Source organism: Aegilops tauschii, chromosome 5, assembly GCF_002575655.3.
Source record: "Aegilops tauschii subsp. strangulata cultivar AL8/78 chromosome 5, Aet v6.0, whole genome shotgun sequence".
Classification (NCBI taxonomy): domain Eukaryota; kingdom Viridiplantae; phylum Streptophyta; class Magnoliopsida; order Poales; family Poaceae; genus Aegilops; species Aegilops tauschii.
In genome coordinates this window covers 238,338,592-238,361,980 of record NC_053039.3, presented here as the reverse complement: position 1 = coordinate 238,361,980, position 23,389 = coordinate 238,338,592, and the positions used below count along the sequence as shown (strand labels likewise).

General features: G+C 47.0%; 1 protein-coding gene across 1 annotated transcript in view; it reads left to right on the top strand.

Moving 5' to 3' along the window:
- Nucleotides 1-212: 212 nt before the first annotated feature.
- The window catches only part of LOC120963922 (NAC domain-containing protein 75-like), a 62,123-nt gene continuing 38,946 nt past the window's right edge, over nucleotides 213-23,389 (top strand). Inside the window, exon 1 of the mRNA XM_040388398.2 lies at nucleotides 213-413. Within this exon, the coding sequence (XP_040244332.2) occupies nucleotides 213-413 (201 nt within the window). The remainder of the gene's footprint in view (nucleotides 414-23,389) is intronic.

Sequence of the window (23,389 nt, the reverse complement as noted above, 5' to 3'; positions counted from 1 at the left end):
GGCCGTGCCTGGAGAGGCAGCACTCGGCGTTCGATGAACGCGACCAGCAGGTCCGAAGCACTGAGGCCCTCCAACCCCATCATTTCTTGGAGCCGGGTGAAGGTGGTGGTGATGGCGGTCGACAGCATCTTCGGCCAGAACTTCCAGTTGCTCCGAGGTTCGACTGGCGGGCGGGTTGCGTAAGCCGGCAAGTTGACATAGTCCCGCGTCCCATGGATATTCAGGACGTAGAAGTACGACTTTTGGCAGAGCTTCACCGACTGCAGCAGAGCGAGGGCCGGGAAGCAGATACCGGAGCCGGTGCACCACACTGGCACGCAGGCCCCGCACTCGGCCGCCTCGCCCTTGATGGCAGTACCAAGATTGAGGTAGAAGAGTCCCCCCCACAGCTCGAGCGTGGGCAAGACGCCGAGGTACCCCTCGCAAAGGGTGACGAAGGCGGAGAGCAGCACAACCGTATTCGGCGTGAGATGGTGGGGTTAGAGATGGTAGAAATCAAGAAAGGAGCGGAGGAAGCCGCTGGCCGGCAGGCCGAAGCCGCGGAGGGAGTGCGTCCTGAAGACGACGCGCTCGCCGTCCCTCGGCGCCGGTGAGATCTCCTTCTCAAGGGGGACACGCACCTCCCCATTCGCCACGCGGGGAAGTCGACGCGTCTAGCGGAGGAACTCGAGGTTGTCTTCATGGATGTTCGACCCATCCCAGTCGCCTCGAGCCATTGCTCGTGGTTGCTTGGTGGCAGCGCGGCAAGGTCGCGCGAAGTTGAGGACGCGGCGATGCAGAGAAGTCAAGCGACGGCGAGTTGCAGCGGCACTTCTACGGCGAGCAGCAAGACGGCGCAGCACAGCAGTGAGAGAAGGAGAAAGAAGATGGAGGGCGAGGAGGGCGCGCGTGCGTTGTGCTGCTCCCTCCTCCCCCTACTTATAGGCCTGCGGCGGCGGAGCCGAAGAGGCAAGACGTGGGGGACGTGGGATTAACTATGCCCACACCCCGCACGACCCAGCGTATTCCGCGCCTTAACGACGCATGATTAATGCGCCTGAGAAGGGCAACCGTCCGCCTCTGCCGCAGCGAATCCACGCGCATGCCGAGGCCCTATAGTGGTGGGGCCGGGCCTGTGGCGACGTCCCATCACGCGCGTGGGCTGGCAGGCGGGCCTGGCCTACAGGCGACGCGTGGCAAGTGAGCAACGGGCGGCAGACCCGCACCCGGTGGGCACACCACCCGGCGTACACTGTGACGATTCGAATTCACCAGGCGGCCGGCCTAGCCTTGGCCGGCTCCTAACAAACGGCATCACCAGAAGCCGGACCAAGCAAGAGTACAAGACCATTCGAAGTAGGAAGCTGCTGAGGCACTTCGATTTGAGCCGCGGCGCCCCACCAGCTTCGGGGACTACTATCGGAGGGATTGACCACGGGTAGCCTCATGGGCACCCCATAACGTTTCAAGACATCGGGGCTAGCTAAGCCCCTGGCACCTTCTTGACAAACGGCCATCTCCTTGGGCCGGCTGGACCGAGGGGCTGGCTGCCAGAATACAGCGTGCTCTCCGTAGGCGGCCTCAGGGAGCCGGCCCCCAGCAGGCGGCCCAGCGTCCCCTCAAAGTTTGCACCCATTTACTACGGCAAGATGGGGTGTGGCTACAGGACCACCTGCCACCCCCGAATCCAGGAGGAACGTGGCCACAGTGCGGGTGTACCAAGCGGACACCCCTCGCCCGGCGCAACACTGTAGCCACGCGTCCCATGACGCGGCCTACGTCAGCAGGAGCCATGCTGTAACGCCCACAATGCGGCTATATCTCCCACGTGTCGAGGCACGACTTAGAGGCATAACCGCATAGTGGTTTTGTCGCAAGAAGGGTCATCTTCACAGAATCCCATGTAATGAACAAGAATGGGATAAAGAGTTGGTTTACAATCGCCACTTCACACAATACATAAATATCATTCATACATCATCCAAAGTACAATCATATAGACCGACTACGGTCAAAAACCAGATGAAAATAAGACAACCCCAAATGCTAGATCCCCGATCGTCCCAACTGGGCTCCACTACTGATCATCAGGAAAAGACACATAGTAACGACCACGTTCCTCGTCGAACTCCCACTTGAGATCGACGCCATCGTCTGCACTGGCATCGTCGGCACCTGCAACTGTTTTGGAAGTATCTGTGAGTCACGGGGACTCAGCAATCTCACACCCGCGAGATCAAGACTATTTAAGCTTATAGGACAAAGAGGTGCAAGAGGTGGAGCTGCAGCGGCAAAAGCATATATGGTGGCTAACTTGCGCAAATGAGAGCGAGAAGAGAAGCAAAGGAGCGGACGTCATCTAGCAATGACCAAGAAGAGGTCCTGAACACCTACTTACGTCAAACATAACACAGACCGTGTTCACTTCCCGGACTCCGCCGAGAAGAGACCATCACGGCTACACACGCACTTGGTGTATTTTAATTGGGTCAAGTGACAAGTTATCTACAACCGGATATTAACAAATTCCCATCTGCCTCATAACCGCGGGCACGGCTTTCGAAAGATAATACCCTGCAGGGGTGTTCCAACTTAGCCCATCATAAGCTCTCACGGTCAACGAAGGATAAACCTTCTCCCGGAAAGACCCAATCAGTCTCGGAATCCCGGTTTACAAGACATCTCGACAATGGTAAAACAAGACCAGCAAAGCCGCCCGAATGTGCCGACAAATCCCGATAGGAGCTGCACATATCTCGTTCTCAGGGCACACCGGATAAGTCAAGCTACGAGTAAAACCAGACCTCGAGTTTCCCCGAGGTGGCCCCGCAGGCTGCTCGGTTCGGACCAACACTCGAAGGAGCACTGGCCCGGGGGGGTTAAAATAAGATGACCCTCGGGCTCGCGAAAACCCGGGGGAAAAGGCTTAGGCGGCAAATAGTAAAACCAAAGTTGGGCCTTGCTGGAGGAGTTTTATTCAAGGCGAACTGTCAAGGGGGTCCCATAAATCACCCGACCGCGTAAGGAACGCAAACTCAAGGAACATAATCCCGGTATAACAGTAACTAGGGCGGCAAGAGTGGAACAAAACACCAGGCCTAAGGCCGAGCCTTCCACCCTTTACCAAAATATATAGATGCATTAATTAAATAAGAGATATTGTGATATCCCAACATATCCATGTTCCGACATGGAACAAACTTCAACTTCACCTGCAACTAGCAACGCTATAAAAGGGGCTGAGCAAAAGCGGTAACATAGCCAAACAACGGTTTGCTAGGAAAGGATGGTTAGGGGCTGACATGGCTAAAAATAGGAGACATGATATAGCAAGTGATAGGTAGCGAGCATGACAATAGAGCGAACAACTAGCATAGCAAAGATAGAAGTGATTTCGAGGGGTGGTCATCTTGCCTGCAAGATTCTCAGAGTTGTCGAAAGCTTGATCCTCGTAAGCGTACTCGACAGGTTCCTTGTTCACGAACTCGTCTCCCGGCTCTACCCAAGACAAGAACACAAACAAATGGAACCACAATCAACAACGAGAAATGCGCAAGCAACATGATGCAAAACATGTATGATATGCAAGATATGGTATGCGATGCATATGCGTGCTCCGGAAGGAAAAAGATGAACATGGCAGTAACTTGGCAAACCCAGCATGCCACTGGAAGGATGAGATGATTTCGGTCGAAATCGATATAAAGATCACCGGAATCGGATGCACGGTTTGCAAATGACAAGCAAAACAAGAATGACACTAATCTGCGATAAACATCAAGATAGCACTTAAAATGCAACAAACAACAAAGCTACAGCACCCCAACATAGCAACGAAGCACATGGCAGTAATCTACAGGAGATGCTTCACAAAAGATGAACACTGAGCTACGGCTAGTTCACAACATATCAAGCTCAAACAAGCATGGCAAAAGTGCAAAAGATTACAGGTTCACAGACTTGGTGAAAAACTGGACATGGCAGAAATCGGCATCAGGTAGCAATGTTCAGAGCACGAAATCAACATGCTACAGGAACTTAACATAGCAAGACAAGGCATGGTAGTGTACTACTAAAAGCACATGACAAAAGTCCCTTACTGACCATAAGCTAAAAAGGACCAGAAGAAAAGATGGCAAGCACGTAAACATAGCAAGTTTCGTTATCAGGTTTCAGACTTAGCAGAAAACAGAGCATGGCAGAAATATTAATATGTAGGCCTCTTTGTGAGCTTGATGCACTCCCTACAGAGCAATGCATGGCAAACCAAGCATACCTACAGCAAGATGGCATGTTTATGAAGCTATCCATGGCAAGAACAATTTCATAGCATGTATGGATCAACTACAATAAGCTTGGCAAAAATGCATTACAACTATAGCTACAAAACATCCTTAGAGAACATCTCCAAAATATGCATGGATCTCTCTGTAGCATCAAGTTTACATGGCAACAAAATTACAGCAGACTAGGACTTAGAGAAAACACTAAGTCCCTGAAATCAGAATTATTACGGGGCCTACTTTGCATGCTTGTGCTAGTCACCACAGAGATCACAAAAATACATGGACTATACCAATGGAAAGATGGCATGGCATACTTCAAAACACATGTAGAGCTCATGCTCAAAAGATGCACAGAATAAATGATACAAAAATGACAAATCTCCAAGTTCTGATAAGAACCAGAGATTAACAGCAACTAGCCCTCTTCCAACGAAGATTTGGGCATCAAGATGACCTCTAATGAACATGGTGCAATTGAACAAAATGAAGAGCATCACGAGACGAACAAATTGACATATTACACGCGCGAATCGGAGCTACATGCATCAGGATAGGATAGGATATCGAAAAACAGTAACATGCTACACTACTCTAATGCAAGCAGTATAGAGAACAATAGGCGATATCTGGTGATCAAGGGGGGGGGGGCTTGCCTGGTTGCTCTGGCAAGTAGGAGGGGTCGTCAACTCCGTAGTCGAACTGGGCAGCAGCAGTGTCGGTCTCGTAGTCTACCGGAGAGAAGAGGGGGAAGAAACAGTAAATACAATGCAAACATAAGCATGACGATGCGTGACATGACAATGAGCGGTGCTAGGTGTGCCCTAACGCGACAGTAGGTGGTACCGGCGAAGGGCGGGAACATCCGGGAAGTATTCTCGATGTTTCGCGTTTTCGGACAGACGGACCGGAGGGGGAAAGTTGCTAGTTCGATAGGTTAGGGAGGTGTGGTGGATGATCGGACTGCGTATTCGGATTCGTCTCGTCGTTCTGAGCAACTTTCATATAGAAAACATTTTCATCCGAGTTACGGTTTAAAAGATATGAATTTTCAAAGATTATTTGAATTTCTGGAATTATTTAATTAACAGAAAAGGGATATGACGTCAGCATGACGTATGAGTGACGTCAGCGGTCAACAGTCCGGTTGACTGGTTAAAACTGACACGAGGGACCCACCTGTCATAGACAGTGGGTTAAACAGAAGATTAAACTAATTAATTTTTAGTTAATTAACTACTGGGCCCACCTGTCAGTGAGTGATTAAGTTAATTAATTAGTTTTAATTATAAAAACATTTTTCTTTTCCTTTTTTTAATTTTGCGGCGGGGCCCGCATGTCAGTGGCTGGGCCTGCCCAGTCAGCACGTTGACTGGGTTGACCCAGTCAACGGGGCCCACGGGGCCCACTGGCAGAGGCACTGGGGTGGCCCCAGGCCAGCCACGTCGGCGGCCGGCGCCGGAGCAACTCTGACGAGCCAAACGCGGCGGCGCGGCTCGGGTGGGGCGCGGGTTTCGCGCACAGGGGTCTGCGGGGTCGTGGCTGGGCGCGTTCGACGCGGCTCGGCGCCGCGCGTCCAACGGTGGTGGCCGGAGCGGCTGGAACGGGCGGGGACGAGCGCTACGAGCTCGCCGGCGGCGAGGTACTTCGGGCTGGGGCGGGTGCGGCGTTAGGGCGCGCGAGCGGCCGAACTAGCTAGCTAGGCGGGTGCTACACGGTGCGGTCGAGCTAACGGGCATACGCCCATGACCAAATGGTCACCGGAGACCCGCCGGCGACGAGCTCCGCGGCGCGGCGTTCGGGCGCGCGTGGGGAAGCCGCTAGGGGGCGCGCGAGAGAGAAAGGACAGGGGAGGAGGGGGAGAGGCTCACGGCGAGGCTGTAGGGGGACGGCAGCATGCTCGGGGAGGCTCGAGGCGGCGAAACGGGGCGGCAATCGACGGCGGCCGTGCGGGGAAGACGAGCTCGGGGAGGCCGTTGAAGTGGCTCGGAGCTCCAACGGAGAGGTGGAGGTGGTGTAGTCGAGGGCGGCGACGGCGTACGACACGGCGAAGTGGCGATTGGGGCACGGTGGCCGCGGGAACGACGGTGAACGGCGGCGACCGCGTCGGGCGTGGGGAAGGGAGGAGCGGCGCGGATCTGGGGGGGAGAGAGAGGCGCGGAGGCCGAGAGGTGAGCGGGGGCGAGTGGGAGAGGGGCCCGAGGAGGCGGGGGGGCGCTGGCGTCCTTATCCTCCCCCGTCGCCGGCGAGGGGGTGCGGCGGGGACTGCCCCTGTTCCGACCCCGGTGGGGGGAACAGGGAAGGGGGCGAGTGGGAGAGGTGGGCTGGGCCGGGGGTCGGCCCAGTCGGGCCAGGGGTCCAGTGGGGGGGAGGGCCTCCTTTTTTTTCTTTTTCTTTGTCTGTTCTGTTTTCTGTTGTATTTTCTTTTTATTTATTTATTTTCTTTTCTGTTTTATTTCATTTAAAAGTATTTAGGTATTTTATAAAAATGTGTTTTCTCCACCATAATTATCAGTGCAATTTCTGGCATGGCCCGAACATTTTTGTTTAAATTTTTGAAAACTTTTATTTTCCACTTTAAATTTAATTGAAGTTTGAATTAGGAGTTTGAAAAGAAATGTGTTCCAAATGTGATCAAGCCCTGTTTAGCAACATGATTAGCTTAATCACAGAGGGTTACTGTAGCATGATCCTCAGGGTGTTACAGACATGATCCCCACCTCCTGAGCTTGAGCCATCACCTGATCCATAACATGAGTCTATTTATCAGTGGGATCCACAGGAGCTCGCTAACCAGTGGAACCCCCAGGATCCTCCGCAGTACACCGGAGAGGGCTACTTTGATCCATGGGCATAGACCAACTTAGGCCAAAAGCCTAAGCTTGGGGGGAGTACGCATTTCTCACCGACATTATATTCATGTTCACCCACTCATTCTAGTTGTCGGTGCTCATACTTTTTCATTGTATTATACATGCTAGTTTATTTCTTTTTCTCGCTTTCTTATTGTGTTTGAAAACCCTTAAGAAAAGCCAAAAAATTAGCTGTAGTTAGTTTACTTTCTATGCTTGCTTACTTGTAGTATTAAAAGAAAACCCAAAAAGATTTCTCGTTCTTCTTTTGCTTGTTGGGAGCTTTCCCGTGTAAATAGTTTTTCTCGTTCTTATTTTACTTTCTTCAGAAAAACAAAAACTCCAAAAATATTTCAGTGTGTTTCTTTGAAATTCTTTTCTTTTCGTTGGGGGTCGAGAGGAGAAGACCACGATGAAAATGTTGAGTGGCTCTCATATGCATTATTGTTGATCTAACAAAGAGCCCATATTACCTTGTCTTCTCCTTCGAATAAATGTTTGAAGATTCCAGCTTGGTGCAATGCATGTGTACTATTATTATTATCCACACCATTCGGTCATGCAAGTGAAAGGCAATAATGACGATATATGATGAAATGATTGAGATGAGGAAAAGCTGGTATGAACTCGACCTATCTTGTTTTTGTAAATATGATTAGTTCATCGTTCCTGATTCAGCCTATTATGAATGTAACATGTTTGATGACAATTAGAGATTATAGTTATTCATGTCATGCTTAATTAGCTAGGAGTTTATAATGGTTTACCTTGCGTGTCAACATGGAAATTAAAATGATTGTGATGTAGTATGATAGGATGGTATCCTCCTTTGAATAATTCGAGTGACTTGACTTGGCACATGTTCACACATGTAGTTGAAACAAAATCAACATAGCCTCTACGATATTTAAGTTCATGGTGATTTATATCCTACTCATGTTTGCACTCAATGTTGGTTAATCTCAATGCATGTTTATGACTGTTGTCGCTCTCTAGTTGGTCGCTTCCCCGTCTCTTTCTAGCCTTCACTTGTACTAAGCGGGAATACTGCTTGTACATCCAGTTCCATAAACCCCAAAGTTGTTCCATATGAGTCCACCATACCTTCCTATATGCGGTATTTATATGCTGTTCCAAGTAAATTTGCATGTGCCAAACTCTAAACCTTCAAATGATAATCTATTTTGTATGCTCGAATAGCTCATGTACCAACTAGGGCTGTCAATATCTTCCATGCTAGGTGGGTTATTCTCACGGTGAGTGGACCCCGCTCATCATTCACGAGAAAAATGGCTGGTAACCGGGAAGCCCAGTCCCATGCTCAAAGCAAATCAAATCAAAATAATTGCAGACAAAACTCCCCCAGGACTGTTGTTAGTTGGACGGTACCCGTTGTTTCGGACCAGCCGTGGAGTGTGCTTGTTGGTGGTGGGGGAGTATAGACTTTACCATTCTGTTTGGGAACCGCCTATAATGTATGTAGCATGGAAGATACCGAGATCTCTTGGTTTTTATGTTGACAATGAAAGCATGCCGCTCAAAATATTATTCAATCTCTATTTCAAAACTCGAGCTCTGGCACCTCTGCAAAACCCTGCTTCCCTCTGCGAAGGGCCTATCTATTTACTTTTATTGCTGAGTCATCATCCTCTTATAAAAAGCACCAGTTAGAGAGCACCACTGCCATTTGTATGCATTGTTATTAATTTATATTGAGTATGACGGTGACCGGATCTCTTTTGCCATGAATTACAATGTTTAGTTAGTCCTTGATCTTCAGGGGTGCTCTACATTTATGTTTTGTTGTCTCGGAAAGGGCTAGTGAGATACCATCTTGTTATGTCATATCAAGATTGTTTTGAGAAAAGTGTTGTCATCCGAGATTTATTATTATTGCTCGCTAGTTGATTATGCCATTGATGTGGGTAAATGTGAGACCTAAAAGTTATTGTGAATCTGGTTAGTTCATAATCTTTTCTGAAAACTTGAATGCTGTCTTTACATATTTGCAACAACAAGATCAAACATAGTTTGTAAAAGTTTTTCTTTATCACTTTCAGTTTGTCAACTGAATTGCTTGAGGACAAGCAAAGGTTTAAGCTTGGGGGAGTTGATACATCTCCGTCGTATCTACTTTTCCAAACTCTTTTGCCCTTGTTTTGGACTCTAACTTGCATGATTTGAATGGAACTAACCCGGACTGACGCTATTTTCAGCAGAATTGCCATGGTGTTATTTTTGTGCGGAATAAAAAGTTCTCGGAATGACCTGAAACTTCACGGAGCTAAGTTTTGGGATTAATAAAAATATTGGCGAAAGAATGAGCAGCAGGGGTCCCACACACTAGCCACAAGGGTGGGGGCGCGCCCTCTGACCTTGTGGGCCCCCTGGACCTCCACCGACCTCAACTCCAACTCCATATATTCACTTTCGGGGAGAAAAAAATAAGAGAGAAGGATTCATCACGTTTTACGATACGGAGCCTCCGCCAAGCCTTGTTCTTCCCCGGGAGGGCAGATCTGGAGTCCGTTCGGGACTCCAGAGACGGGAATCCATTGCCATCGTCATCATCAACCATCCTCCATCACCAATTTCATGGTGCTCACAGCCGTTCGTGAGTAATTCCATCGTAGGCTTGCTAGACCATGATGGGTTGGATGAGATTTACCATGTAATCGAGTTAGTTTTGTTAGGGTTTGATCCCTAGTATCCACTATGTTCTAAGATTCATGTTGCTATGACTTTGCTATGCTTAATGCTTGTCACTAGGGCCCGAGTGCCATGATTTCAGATCTGAACCTATTATGTTTTCATGAATATATTTGTGTTCTTGATGCTATCTTGCAAGTTATAGTCACCTACTACGTGTTATTATCCGGCAACCCCGGAGTGACAATAGTCGGGACCACTCCCGATGATGACCGTAGTTTGAGGAGTTTACTCACTAAGTGCTAATGCTTTGGTCTGGTACTCTGTTAAAAGGAGGCCTTAATATCCCTTAGTTTCCAATAGGACCCCGCTGCCATGGGAGGGTAGGACAAAAGATGTCATGCAAGTTCTTCCATAAGCACGTATGACTATATTCGAAATACATGCCTACATTATATTGATGAACTGGAGCTAGTTCTGTGTCACCCTATGTTATAACCGTTGCATGATGAATGTCATCCGACATAATTATTTATCATGGATCCATTGCCTACGAGCTCGTTTCGTATTGATCTTTGATAAGTTACTTTTCCGTTGCCACAGTTACGATTCCTACAATATCGCTACTGTTACTTTTGCCACTGTTACCCTTACTTCCATATTACTTTGCTACTAAAAACTTTGTTGCAGATATTAAGTCTTTCTGGTGTGATTGGATTCACAACTCAACTGCTAATACTCAAGAATATTCTTTGGCTCCCCTTGTGTCGAATCAATAAATTTGGGTTGAATACTCTACCCTCGAAAACTGTTGCGGTCCCCTATACTTGTGGGTTATCAGTACACAACATGGCATACTTTATAGAACCTATGGCTGAGGCATAGGGAATGACTTTCATTCTCTCTCTATCTTCTGTCGTGGTCAGGCTTTGAGTCTTACTCAACTTGACACCTTACAACACAGGCAAGAACCCTTTCTTTGACTGATCCATTTTGAACTTCTTCAAAACTTTGTCAAGGTATGTGCTTTGTGAAATTCCTATTAAGCGTCTTGATCTATCTCTATAGATCTTGATACCCAATATATAAGTAGCTTCACCGAGGTCTTTCATTGGAAAACTCTTATTCAAGTATCCTTTTATGCTATCCAGAAATTCTACATCATTTCCAATCAACAATATGTCATCTACATATAATATTAGAAATGCTATAGAGCTCCCACTCGCTTTCTTGTAAGTACAGGCTTCACCGAAAGTCTGTATAAAATCATATGCTTTGATCACTTCATCGAAGCGTATATTCCAACTCCAAGATGCTTGCACTAGTCTATAGATGGATCACTAGAGTTTGCACACCTTGTTAGCACCTTTAGGATCGACAAAACCTTCTGGTTGCATCATATACAACTCTTCTTTAAGAAATCCATTAAGGAATGCAGTTTTGACGTCCATTTGCCAGATTTCATAATCATAAAATGCAGCAATTGCTAACATGATTCAGATGAACCTAAGCATCGCATCGGGTGAGAGAGTCTCATCGTAGTCAACCCCTTGAACTTGTCGAAAACCTTTTTGCGACTAGCCAAGCTTTGTAGACGGTAACATTACCATCAGCGTCAGTCTTCTTCTTGAAGATCCATTTATTCTCTATGGCTTGCCGATCATCGGGCAAGTCCACCAAAGTCCATACTTTGTTCTCATACATGGATCCTATCTCAGATTTGATGGCCTCAAGCCATCTGTCGGAATGTGGCCTCATCATAGCTTCTTCATAGTTCGTAGGTTTGCCATGGTCTAGTAACATGACTTCCAGAACAGGATTACCGTACCACTCTGGTGCGGAACATGCTTTGTTCGACCTACGAGGTCCAGTAGTAACTTGATATGAAGTTTCATGATCATCATCATTAGCAATATGTGCGGCCTATTACCACAACCGGAGAATTTGTGGCAATGTTGCATTTTATTGCAAGAAAATGTAGTTGTAGCAATAAATTTTGTTGCAATAGACCGGAATCCTTGTAGTGCTAGTTGGTGTAGGCATGATGGGAATGGATTTCTCTGATGTGCTACTTTCCAATTCGAGAGAAGGTACAATTACCTCATCAAGTTCTACTTTCCTCCCGCCCACTTCTTTCGAGAGAAACTCCTTCTCTAGAAATGTGCCATTCTTGGCAACAAAGATCTTGCCTTCGGATCTATGGTAGAAGGTGTACCCAATTGTTTCCTTAGGGTATCCTATGAAGACACACTTTTCCAATTTGGGTTCGAGCTTATCAGGCTGAAGCCTTTTGACATAAGTGTCACATCCCCAAACTTTTAAGAAATGACAGCTTAGGTTTCTTGCCAAACCACAGTTCATACGGTGTCATCTCAACGATTAAGACGTTTCTGTATCTAATGCATAACCCCAAAACGATAGTGGCAAATCGGTAAGAGACATCATAGAACGCACCATATCCAATAAAGTACGGTTACGACGTTCAGACATACCATTACGCTGTGGTGTTCCAGGTGGCGTGAGTTGTGAAACAATTCCATTGTTTTAAATGAAGGCCAAACTCATAACCCAAATATTCGCCTCCATGATCAAATCGTAGAAACTTTATTTTCTTGTTACGATGATTCTTCGCTTCAGTCTGAAATTCTTTGAACTTTTCAAATGTTTCAGACTTGTGTTTCATTAAGTATACCCATACCTACTCAAATCATCTGTGAAGCTCAGAAAATAACGATACCCGCCACGTGCTTCAACACTCATTGGACCGCATACATCGGTATGTATTATTTCCAATAAGTCATTAGCTCGCTCCATTGTTCCGGAGAATGGAGTTTTAGTAATCTTTCCCAGGAGGTATGGCTCCCAAGTATCAAACGATCCATAATCAAGTGATTCCGAAAGTCCATCTGCATGGAGTTTCTTCATGCGCTTTATACCAATATGACCTAAATGGCAGTGCTACAAATATGTTGCACTATCATTATCAACTTTGCATCTTTTGACATCAATATTATGAATATGTGTATTACTACGATCGAGATTCAATAAACCATTTACATTGGGTGTATGACCATAGAAGGTTTTATCCATGTAAACAGAATAAAAATTATTCTCTAACTTAAATGCATAACCGTATTGCAATAAACATGATCTAATCATAATCATGCAATGCAAACACCAAATAACTTTTATTTAGGTTCAATACTAATCCTGAAGGTAGAGGGAGTGTGCGATGGTGATAATATCAACCTTGGAATCATTTCCAACACACATCGTCACCTCGCTTTTAACTAGACTCTGCAACTCCTGTTTCGAGTTACTAATCTTAGCAACTGAACCGGTATCAAGTACCCAGGGATTACTTTGGACACTAGTAAAATACACATTAATAACATGTATATCAAATATATCTTTGTTCACTTTGCCATCCTTCTTATCCGCCAAGTTTTTGGGGCAGTTCCACTTCTAGTGACCATTTCCTTCGCAGTAGAAGCACTTAGTTTCAGGCTTGTGTCCAGCTTTCGGCTTCTTCACGGGGGTGGCAACTTGCTTGCCATTCTTCTTGAAGTTCCCTTTCCTTTCCTTGCCCTTTTTTGAAAATAGTGGTCATGTTAACCATCAACACTTGATGCTCTTTCTTGATTTCTACCTTCGCCAATTTCAGCATCACGAAGAGCTTGGGAATCATTTTTTTCATCCCTTGCATATTATAGTTCATTATGAAGTTCTAGTAGCTTGGTGATAGTGACTAGAGAACTCTATCAATCATTATCTTATCTTGAAGATTAACTCCCACTTGATTCAAGCGATTGTAGTACCCAGACATTCTGAGCACATGCTCACTGGCTGAGCTATTCTCCTCCATCTTGTAGGCAAAGTACTTGTTAGAGGTCTCATACCTCTCGACACGGGCATGATTCTGAAATACCAATTTCAGCTCTTGGAACATCTCATATGCTCCGTGGCATTCAAAATGTTTTTGAAGTTCCGGTTCTAAGCCATAAAGCATGGTGCACTAAACTATCAAGTAGTCATCATACCGAGATTGTCAAACGTTCATAACATATGCTTCTGCTCCTGCAATAGGTCCATCGCTTAGTGGTGCATCAAAAGACATAATTCTTCTATGCAGTAATGAGGATAATCCTCAGATCACGGACCCAGTCCGCATCATTGCTACTATCATCTTTCAACTTATTTTTCTCTAGGAACATATTAAAAATAGGGGAGCTACAACGCGATCTATTGATCTACAACATGATTTGCAAATACTATCAGGACTAAGTTCATGATAAATTATAGTTCAATTAATCAAAATACTTAAGAACTCCCACTTAAATAGACATCCCTCAAGTCATCTAAGTGATACGTGATCCAAATCAACTAACCCATGTCCGATCATCACGTGAGATGGGGTAGTCATCAATGGTGAACATCTCTATGTTGATCATATCTACTATATGATTCACGTTCGACCTTTCGGTCTCCAGTGTTTCGAGGCCATGTCTGTACATGCCAGGCTCGTCAAGTTTAACCCGAGTATTCCGCATGTGCAAAACTATCTTGCACCCGTTGTATGTGAATGTAGAGTCAATCACACCCGATCATCACGTGGTGTCTCAACACGACGAACTGTCGCAACGGTGCATACACGGGAAGAACACTTATACCTTGAAATTTAGTGAAGGGATCATCTTATAATGCCACCGCTGTACTAAGGAAAATAAGATGCATAAAAGATAAACATCACATGCAATCAAAATATGTGACATGATATGGCCATCACCATCTTGTGCTTTTGATCTCCATCTCCAAAGCATCGTCATGATTTCCATCGTCACCGGCTCGACACCTTGATCTCCATCGTTGCGTCGTGGTCGTCTCGCCAACTATTGCTTCTACAACTATTGCTAACGCATAGCGATAAAGTAAAGCAATTACTGAAGGAAATATGCCCTAGAGGCAATAATAAAGTTGTTATTTATATTCCCTTATATCATGATAAATGTTTATTATTCATGCTAGAATTGTATTAACCAGAAACTTAGTACATGTGTGAATACATAGACAAACAAAGTGCCCCTAGTATGCCTATACTTTACTAGCTCGTTAATCAAAGATGGTTAAATTTCCTAACCATAGACATGTGTTGTCATTTGATGAACGGGATCACATCATTAGAGAATGATGTGATGGACAAGACCCATCCGTTAGCTTAGTATTAATGATCGTTTAGTTTTTATTGCTATTGCTTTCATCATGACTTATACATGTTCCTCTGACTATGAGATTATGCAACTCCCGAATACCGGAGGAACACCTTGTGTGCTATCAAACGTCACAACGTCACTGGGTGATTATAAAGATGCTCTAAAGGTGTCTCCGAAGGTGTTTGTTGGTTTGGCATAGATTGAGATTAGGATTTGTCACTCCGTGTATCAGAGAGGTATTTCTGGGCCCTCTCGGTAATGCACATCACTATAAGCCTTGCAAGCAATGTGACTAATGAGTTAGTTGCGGGATGATGCATTACATAACGAGTAAAGAGACTTGCCGGTAATGAGATTAAACTAGGTATGATGATACCGACGATCGAATCTCGGGCAAGTAACATACCGATGACAAAGGGAATGACGTATGTTGTTATGCGGTTTGACCGATAAAGATCTTAGTAGAATACATAGGAGCCAATATGAGCATCCAGGTTCCACTATTGGTTATTGACCGGGGATGTGTCTCGGTCATGTCTACATAGTTCTCGAACCCGTAGGGTCCGCACGCTTAACATTCGATGACGATTTGTATTATGAGTTATGTGATTTGATGACCGAAGTTTGTCCGGAGTCCTGGATGAGATCACGGACATGACGAGGAGTCTCGAAATGGTCGAGAGGTAAATATTCATATATAGGAGATGGTATTTGGACACCGGAAGTGTTCTGGGTGATACCGGGTCACCGGAAGGGGTTCCGGGCAACCCCCGGCAAAGATATGGGCTTAATGGGACAAGTAAGGGAACACACCTGCCCACAAGGGGCTGGTGCGCCCCCTATAGGGCCATCCACGTGGGGAGAAAGGGAAAAGAGAGAAGGAAAAGGAAAGTACGAAGTAGGACTCCTACTTCCTTCCCCTCCCCCTCCTTCCTTTCCCCCTTGTCCAAATATGGTAAGGGGGCCCGAATTAGACTAGGGCCCAAGTAGGATTCCTCCTACTTGGGCGTGCCCTAGGCTGCCTCCCTCCCTCTCCCTCCTTTATATATGTGGGGAGGGCACCCCTAGAACAAACATCAATTGTTCCTAGCAGTGTGCGGTGCCCCCTTCCACAGTTAACACCTCGGTCATATCATCGTAGTGCTTAGGCGAAGCCCTGCGCCGGTAACTTCATCATCACCGTCGCCACGCTGTCGTGCTGACGGAACTCTCCCTCGTCCTCAACTGGATCAAGAGCTCGAGGGACGTCATCGTGCTGAACGTGTGCTGAACACGGAGGTGCCGTACGTTCGGTACTTGGATCGGTTGGATCTTGAAGACGTTCGACTACATCAACCGCGTTACTAAACGCTTCCGCTTTCGGTCTACGAGGGTACGTGGACACACTCTCCCGTCTCGTTGCTATGCTTCTCCTAGATAGATCTAGCGTGATCGTAGGATTTTTTTTAAATACTACGTTCCCCAACAGTGGCATCCGAGCCAGGTCTATGCGTAGATGTTATATGCACGAGTAGAACACAAAGAGTTGTGGGCGATAATAGTCATACTGCTTACACTACAAAAAAATACACTTCCGTGATGATACGTGTTTGTCACAGTAGGTCATGTTTTCTGTCATGCATGTACATCCATGACAATTTTATGATAGAATCAAGATAGTCATACCTGTGCTGTTGTAGAAGTGTTCCATGAGATTACCAAAATTATCATCACGGAAGTGTCCACTTCCATGACGATAAATCGCGCGTCATAGAAGTGCTTTCGTCAAGGGTGACTGACACGTGGCATCGACCATAACGGCTCGCCGTTAAGCTATCGGGTCCGGTATTGGATCCGATAACCCGTTAACAGCCCGGACCAATGGGGATTTTCCACATGTAGAATTCTCATTGGCCGACGGAACCACGTGACAGCTCCTCGTTGGGACATATGTCATCCACTCATTGGACAGGAGGCGTCTATGATACGTCGACACATGGCACGGCCCAATAGAGGCCCATTTCGGTGAAAAGGTTGGCCCAGCTAAAGGCCCACCATGTTTTTCAGACACTAGTGGGCTGGCCCGTTAACAGCCTGCCATGTTTTGGGTCAAATTGAGCCCCATATTAGATCAGGCCCGTTCGCAGCCTGCCGAGTTTTGGGCCAAATTATGGCCCATATCGGATCAGGCCCGTTAACAGGCCACTGTACCTTTGGGCCCATTCTAAGACAGGTTTGTATTTCAGCCTGTTAAATGCCCGTTTACCAGTTCGGCCCGATAATAGTTTCGGCCTGTTAGTGGCCCGTGGAGTATCTGGGACGTTGTCGGCCCGTTTTAACTTTAGGCCATTTAACGGCCCACGCAGAAACTGGGCTATTTCTTATCCGAAGTAACTTTAGGCCTCTTAATGGCACGTAGTCTTCGTGGATAAATTTCAGCCCAACTGGCCTATCAGCCTGTTAATGGCCCGTGTAACAGTTGGTCCTAATTACAACCCGCGTTGAATCCGGCCTGCTTACAGCCCATCTGATAATGGCCCGTGACACTTTTGGGCCTATGGCCCGCGTGGATACCGGCCTGCTTAAAGCCCATAATTTTATTGGGCCAAACAGGCCCGAGATATATTTTGGCATATTAACTGCTCGTCCTATTTGGGCCCAACATGGGCCTTAGGCAGTTTCGGCCTGTATTGGCCCGTGAATTTTTCGGCTCAACGCAAGCCCAATCTAGGTTTTAGCCTCTTAAAAGCCCATGGTATTCTCTGGCCCAGCTGGCCAGAACTTTACTCGGCCTATTAAAGGCGGGAAACTACTATAGGTTTAGACCTGCTAATGGCCCAAGATGATTATAGGCCCACGTTTTGGCCCATATGAGTAACGGGCCGGCCTGAAGACCGACAACACTGAGATTGTCACGACCGGTTTTCCAATAAAAATATTTATTGAGAGACCGATCCCTTTTACGGTCCAGTAAAGAAGAATTCCTTCTTACTGGTAGACAAAATCTTGATCACAGAAGAAAAATACCAGGAGTACTGAATATAATACAAAGTTGAGCGGAGACTGCTCAACAATTTATTACAAACACGCCAATAATACATAAAGGCGGATAGGGTGGCAAATCTACTGACTCAGGATAAAAGCGGTGGTGGATATATCACAGCGAAGTGGGTGATATGACTCCTGAAAACTAACAGCTCTTCGAGCGTCGGAGTGAGGCCCGAGGAGACTTATTGTGGGTGGCGGAAGCGTATATGATACAAGTGACCAATATCCAGGATCGCACGGGACTGACTGGGATTCCTCTAGGCGTCGGACTCACTATCAAACTCTTCATCCATGAGATCGCCTTCGTCAACATCTGGCCAAATCAACAAGCCAGGTGAGTACCATGAAAGTACTCGCAAGACAGTTCGGACATAAGATATAACAAATGTAAACATGATGCATATGAACAGAAATAACAAGTGCACTCAAAACAACGGAATAATCATGCACGGGAAAAATAAAGAGAAGTCAGGCGGTAGTCCTCCCGAAATCCCAAAATAAACACTGAGGGCCAAACGAGTGTCTGAATGACTCCTCGAGAGGAAAAATACAAGAATAATAATGCCGCAGTCGGGCGTCAAGGCGACACCACATAAAGGGCTTATAATAGAATATAAAAGGCAGTGCGTGCCACAGTCGGACGTCTGAGCGACATCACATAAAGGGCTTATATTGAAAGAATAAACAACAGTGCATGCCACAGTCGGACGTCTGAGCGACATCACATAAAGGGCTTATATCAAAAGTAAATAACAAGAGTGCCACAGTCGGACGTCTGAAGCGACATCACATAAAGGGCTTATATCAAAAGTAAATGACAAGAGTGCCACAGTCGGACGTCTGAGCGACATCACATAAAGGGCTTCATAACTTAATATCTCAGTAGCTCAAGAATTTAAATCATATCAAGGGAATAATCAGGTATGAGATAACAATAGGGGTTAGTCCATCCACAGGAATAACGTTCAACCAAGTTTACCACTCAAGTTTGTTCTCCGGGGATTTTACCACGAGGATTGACATAGATATGGGTATACTGGCCATGGTCCTTGACCATAGATACGATGACTCGGAAGGATTTGACTCTGCAGAGGTTGTACTTTAACCACAGCCAACGGATTTCAGTAGTCACGGGGACTAGTTCCGTTTACGGTGTTTTGGAAGAAACACATCTAACCAGTACACACCCATTCAACATTCCGAAGCCAGGAATCACCCTCGGCAACGTTCAAGATAAACTTTGAGACGGGGAGGCTACAACCTCGCGTAGCATGGGATCAAATTTATATACGCGCGCTCTAAGGGGTGCCCCCCTCTCGGTCCCAACCGGAAACACCCATGCCCCCTGACCGGATGACTGGCTTTAATCCAGGGCCATGGAACCCTCATCCCGGCCCCTCTATTTGGTGTGTACACGGAAAGAGGTTACCAACTTACTAAACCGTATTCTTGGCAGAAAACATGTGGCGGCACGGAAAGGGGAAGAACGATAACGTGACTCGGTCCACGTTAACGTCAGAGTTTATCGGACAACGTGAGGCTGGCATGCTACAACAATACCACCTCACTGCCTTTCATGTCACCACATGACTAGGCCATCTCTCATTAGAGATCACAGTAACCTTGGAGCACACGGATAGTTGCCTTACACGCAACGAGATACTCACCGATGCTCATATGCCATGCACAAACTATTCAAGCAAACATGCAAAACACCCGTCATATCAAAGGTTAAAACATGCTTGCCTGGTTCGGAGAAGTCGGAGTCTAGCTCGGCGAAGTTCGCGGCTCCGTCACCTCTTCCGGAACCTACTGTATAGCGAAAACGTATACTAACGTGAACATCAACGCGTGCATAAAAGTTGTCCCAAATTTTTTTCCAAATAAATACTAAAAAAAACTAGACAAAAATATAAGACTGTCAGAAAAAGAATCACTCAAAAATCACTTTTTATTAAAAAGTTATAAGTGTTTTAGTCCAGGGACTAATCTGTGATGAAACAGAAAAGATCCAGGGACTTAACTGAGAAAACAGAAAACGCTTCGGAAAGAAACGCGCCAGCTCAAAGGGAAAACGTATTTGCCCGAAGGCGCCAACAGAAAACGTTTCGAGGGAGAAGGGAATAGAGGCTGACAGGGGGGGTCCACATGTCAGGTTTAAAAAGTTCGCCGGCGCCCGAAGACTGCGGTGGTCGCCGGCGTCGAACTACGGCGAGACAGGGAGATCGGAGTGTACCAAGAGCTTCAGCGTGTCCTTCCGCGTCGGTGGGTGGTGGACTCGACCGACGGAGAGCACCACGTCGACGGCGACACTTTCTCCGGCGGACGGCGGCTCGGGCGATGGTGGAGAACGCCGGTGGGTGCTGCAAACTCCGAATTGAAGCGCGGGTCAGGAGAGCAGATGCATAGGGAAGCTGCTGGCAAGAGTTGAAGGGTGGAGGTGCACGCACGGGAGCGAATCAAGCTGGATCCCGTGGCGGGTCGTGGCGGCCGGAGTTGGGGAAGAAAGCTCTCCCGTGGCTCTACCAGTGGCTTGGCGTGGTCTAGGTGGAGTGCAGAGGTGGTGTGGGTACGAGTTGGAGCTCGGGGCCTCTATTTATAGGCGGATCGAGGGGGTGGCCGTGAACGGGATCGCTCCGGCGAGCAATTACGGCGAGGTAATGGCTTGGCAGGGAGCTTAAGTGGCCGGGCAGCATCAAGGAGGTGTACTGGTGCCGTTCCCCTGCTAATCCTGGTCGGTCTTGGCGTAATGGCGTCGGTCCTCGACGGGGTGGCCGTACGGGCACGGCGGCGGCAGAGAGCGCGCTCCGCGCCTAGCGGTTCACGACGAGGGTGGCAGCGCGCACTGGGGAGTGGGTGGCCACGCGGCGGCCTCCGGTGGCTTGGGCGGCGCTGGGTGGCGCCGTCTACGCTGCGCCCCTCTCTCGCGGCCGCAAAGCCGCCGCTGCCGTCGCTCACGGGGAGGCGCACCACCTCCTGCTTGTCGCCGACGTCCGCAAGGCTCCAGGGGATCGTGCGGCGCAGGAACAAGGGGGAGGGGACGGGGAGCAAGGCGACACCGGGGCACTGGCGAGATTGAGATCGAACACTGAAGAAAACGACAGTGGTTTCAGACACTGTTAACTGAACTTGACTGAACTTGATAGCAACAGTGTCCAGCAAGTGTTCGATGAAATGATTTGGCAAGCAGAATTTTTTTTCTGGAGTTGGGACTTGGTGAGGTGACCTCTCAATGCACCTAGAGGCTGCCTGATTTTTCTCAGATTTTTAGGAGAAGAATTTGAATGAATTTCATCAAATTTGGCAAAACTGGTCCAAACTTGCAGCAAGTATAGTTTGAAAAATTTGAACTGGAGACCAGTGGATCTTCATGGATCTTGGTTGAGGGTTCAAAGGACTAGCTAGGGAAATTGGTTTGGAGACAAAACTCAAAGCAGAAAGGGTAGCTCCTTTGTAAACCTCCAAGGATCAAGATAGAAGGCAGAAATTGTTTTTGATGAGAGTTAAATGGAAAAGAAATTTTGGGGAGGTTCAAACTGCTGGATTTGATGTGTATCATAATCCAAAGATGGGGAAAGGGTTATGGCAGTGGATTTCCACTTGGGTCATGGCAAGAGGAATATTTGAAAAGAGGAGAAGATCACTTCAAAATGCCATAGGGCTATTTAAATTATTTTCCAAAAGGAAATTTTTCCAAGTGAATGGCATTTGGTTTTGAGTCAAAATAAAAGGAAAAACCTCCAAGACCAAGATCAAGCCTTGGGTGAATCCAAATAAAACACTTGTCATAAAAGAAAGTTTTTGAGAGGGTGGGTTCTTTAAAAGAAAATTTTAAATACCCTCCTCAAATAAAAATAAAAGTTTGAAAAATCCAATTAAAATTTTTGGGTGTCACAACACCTACCCCCTTAGGAAAAATCTCGTCCTCGAGATTTCTGCTGATCCTCAAATACATATGGTACTCTGCCTGAAGAAAATCTTCCCTTTCCCATGTAGCTTCGTCCTCGGTGTGGTTGCTCCACTGAAGTTTGAAAATTTTAGTTGTTTTCTGTCGGGTCCTCCGTTCAGACTCTTCCAATATCTTTACTGGCCGTTCTCTGTAGGTGAGATCTGGTTGCACATCAATGCTCTCATGAGGCACATGCTTTTCCGGGTTACTCATGCATTTTCTCAATTGCGAGACGTGGAAAACGTCATGGACGTCTGACAGTTCCTTGGGTAGGTCTAGTTGGTAGGCTACTGTGCCTCTTCGTGCAGTCACACAGAATGGTCCAATAAATCTCGGGGCTAGCTTCCCCTTAATTTTGAACCGTTGCAGGCCCCTCATGGGAGACACTCGTAGGTATACGGAATCCCCGGGTTCAAAGTTGACCTCACGATGCTTTTGATCGTAGTAGCTCTTTTGTTGGCTTTGCGCTGTCTTGAGTCTGTCCCTGATCTGCTTAACTTTCTCCTCGGCCTCCTTGAGCATGTCTGGGCCGAAGATACGATTGTCACCTGTCTCTGACCAATTCAGTGGGGTACGACACCTCCGCCCGTACAATGCTTCAAAGGGTGCCATTTTCAGGCTGGCCTGGTAACTGTTGTTGTAAGCAAACTCGGCATACGGCAAACTTTCTTCCCAACTGGATCCATAGGTGAGCACACAGGCTCTCAGCATGTCCTCTAAGATTTGGTTTACGCGTTCCGTTTGTCCATCAGTCTGAGGGTGGTACGCTGTACTGAATGCTAGTTGCGTGCCCAGAGCTTGTTGTAAGTGATCCCAAAATTTAGAGACAAATTGAGTGCCTCGGTCGGATATTATAGTCCTTGGGACTCCATGCAGACAGACTATACGGGAGAGATAAAGCTTGGCTAGCCTTTGTGTGGAGTAGGTCGTCTTTACGGGAATGAAGTGGGCTACCTTGGTTAGCCTATCTGTTATGGCCCATATGGCATCATTTCTGCATTGAGATCGAGGTAGTCCGACGATGAAATCCATCCCAATCTCATCCCACTTCCACTCAGGTATCCTGTTTGGCTGGAGTAGCCCTACTGGCTTTTGATGCTCGGCTTTGATGCGCTGGCATGAATCGCAACAAGCAATAAATGTGGCTATATCCCTTTTCATACCGTGCCACCAAAATCTTTCCTGAATGTCTTTGTACATTTTGGTTCCTCCAGGGTGGATTGAGTATGGGGCGGTGTGGCTCTCGGTTAGGATTTGTTGCTTGAGTTCCTCAATGTTCGGGACGCAAAGTCTGTCCCCGTACCATAATATTCCTTCACTGTCTGTGACGAACTCTGAAGCCTTGCCAAGGCTCATTTTCCTCTTTATTCCTTCGATGCTGGGGTGCCCTTGCTGAGCCTTCTTGATTTGTTCCACGAGGGTGGGATGTATCTCCAGATT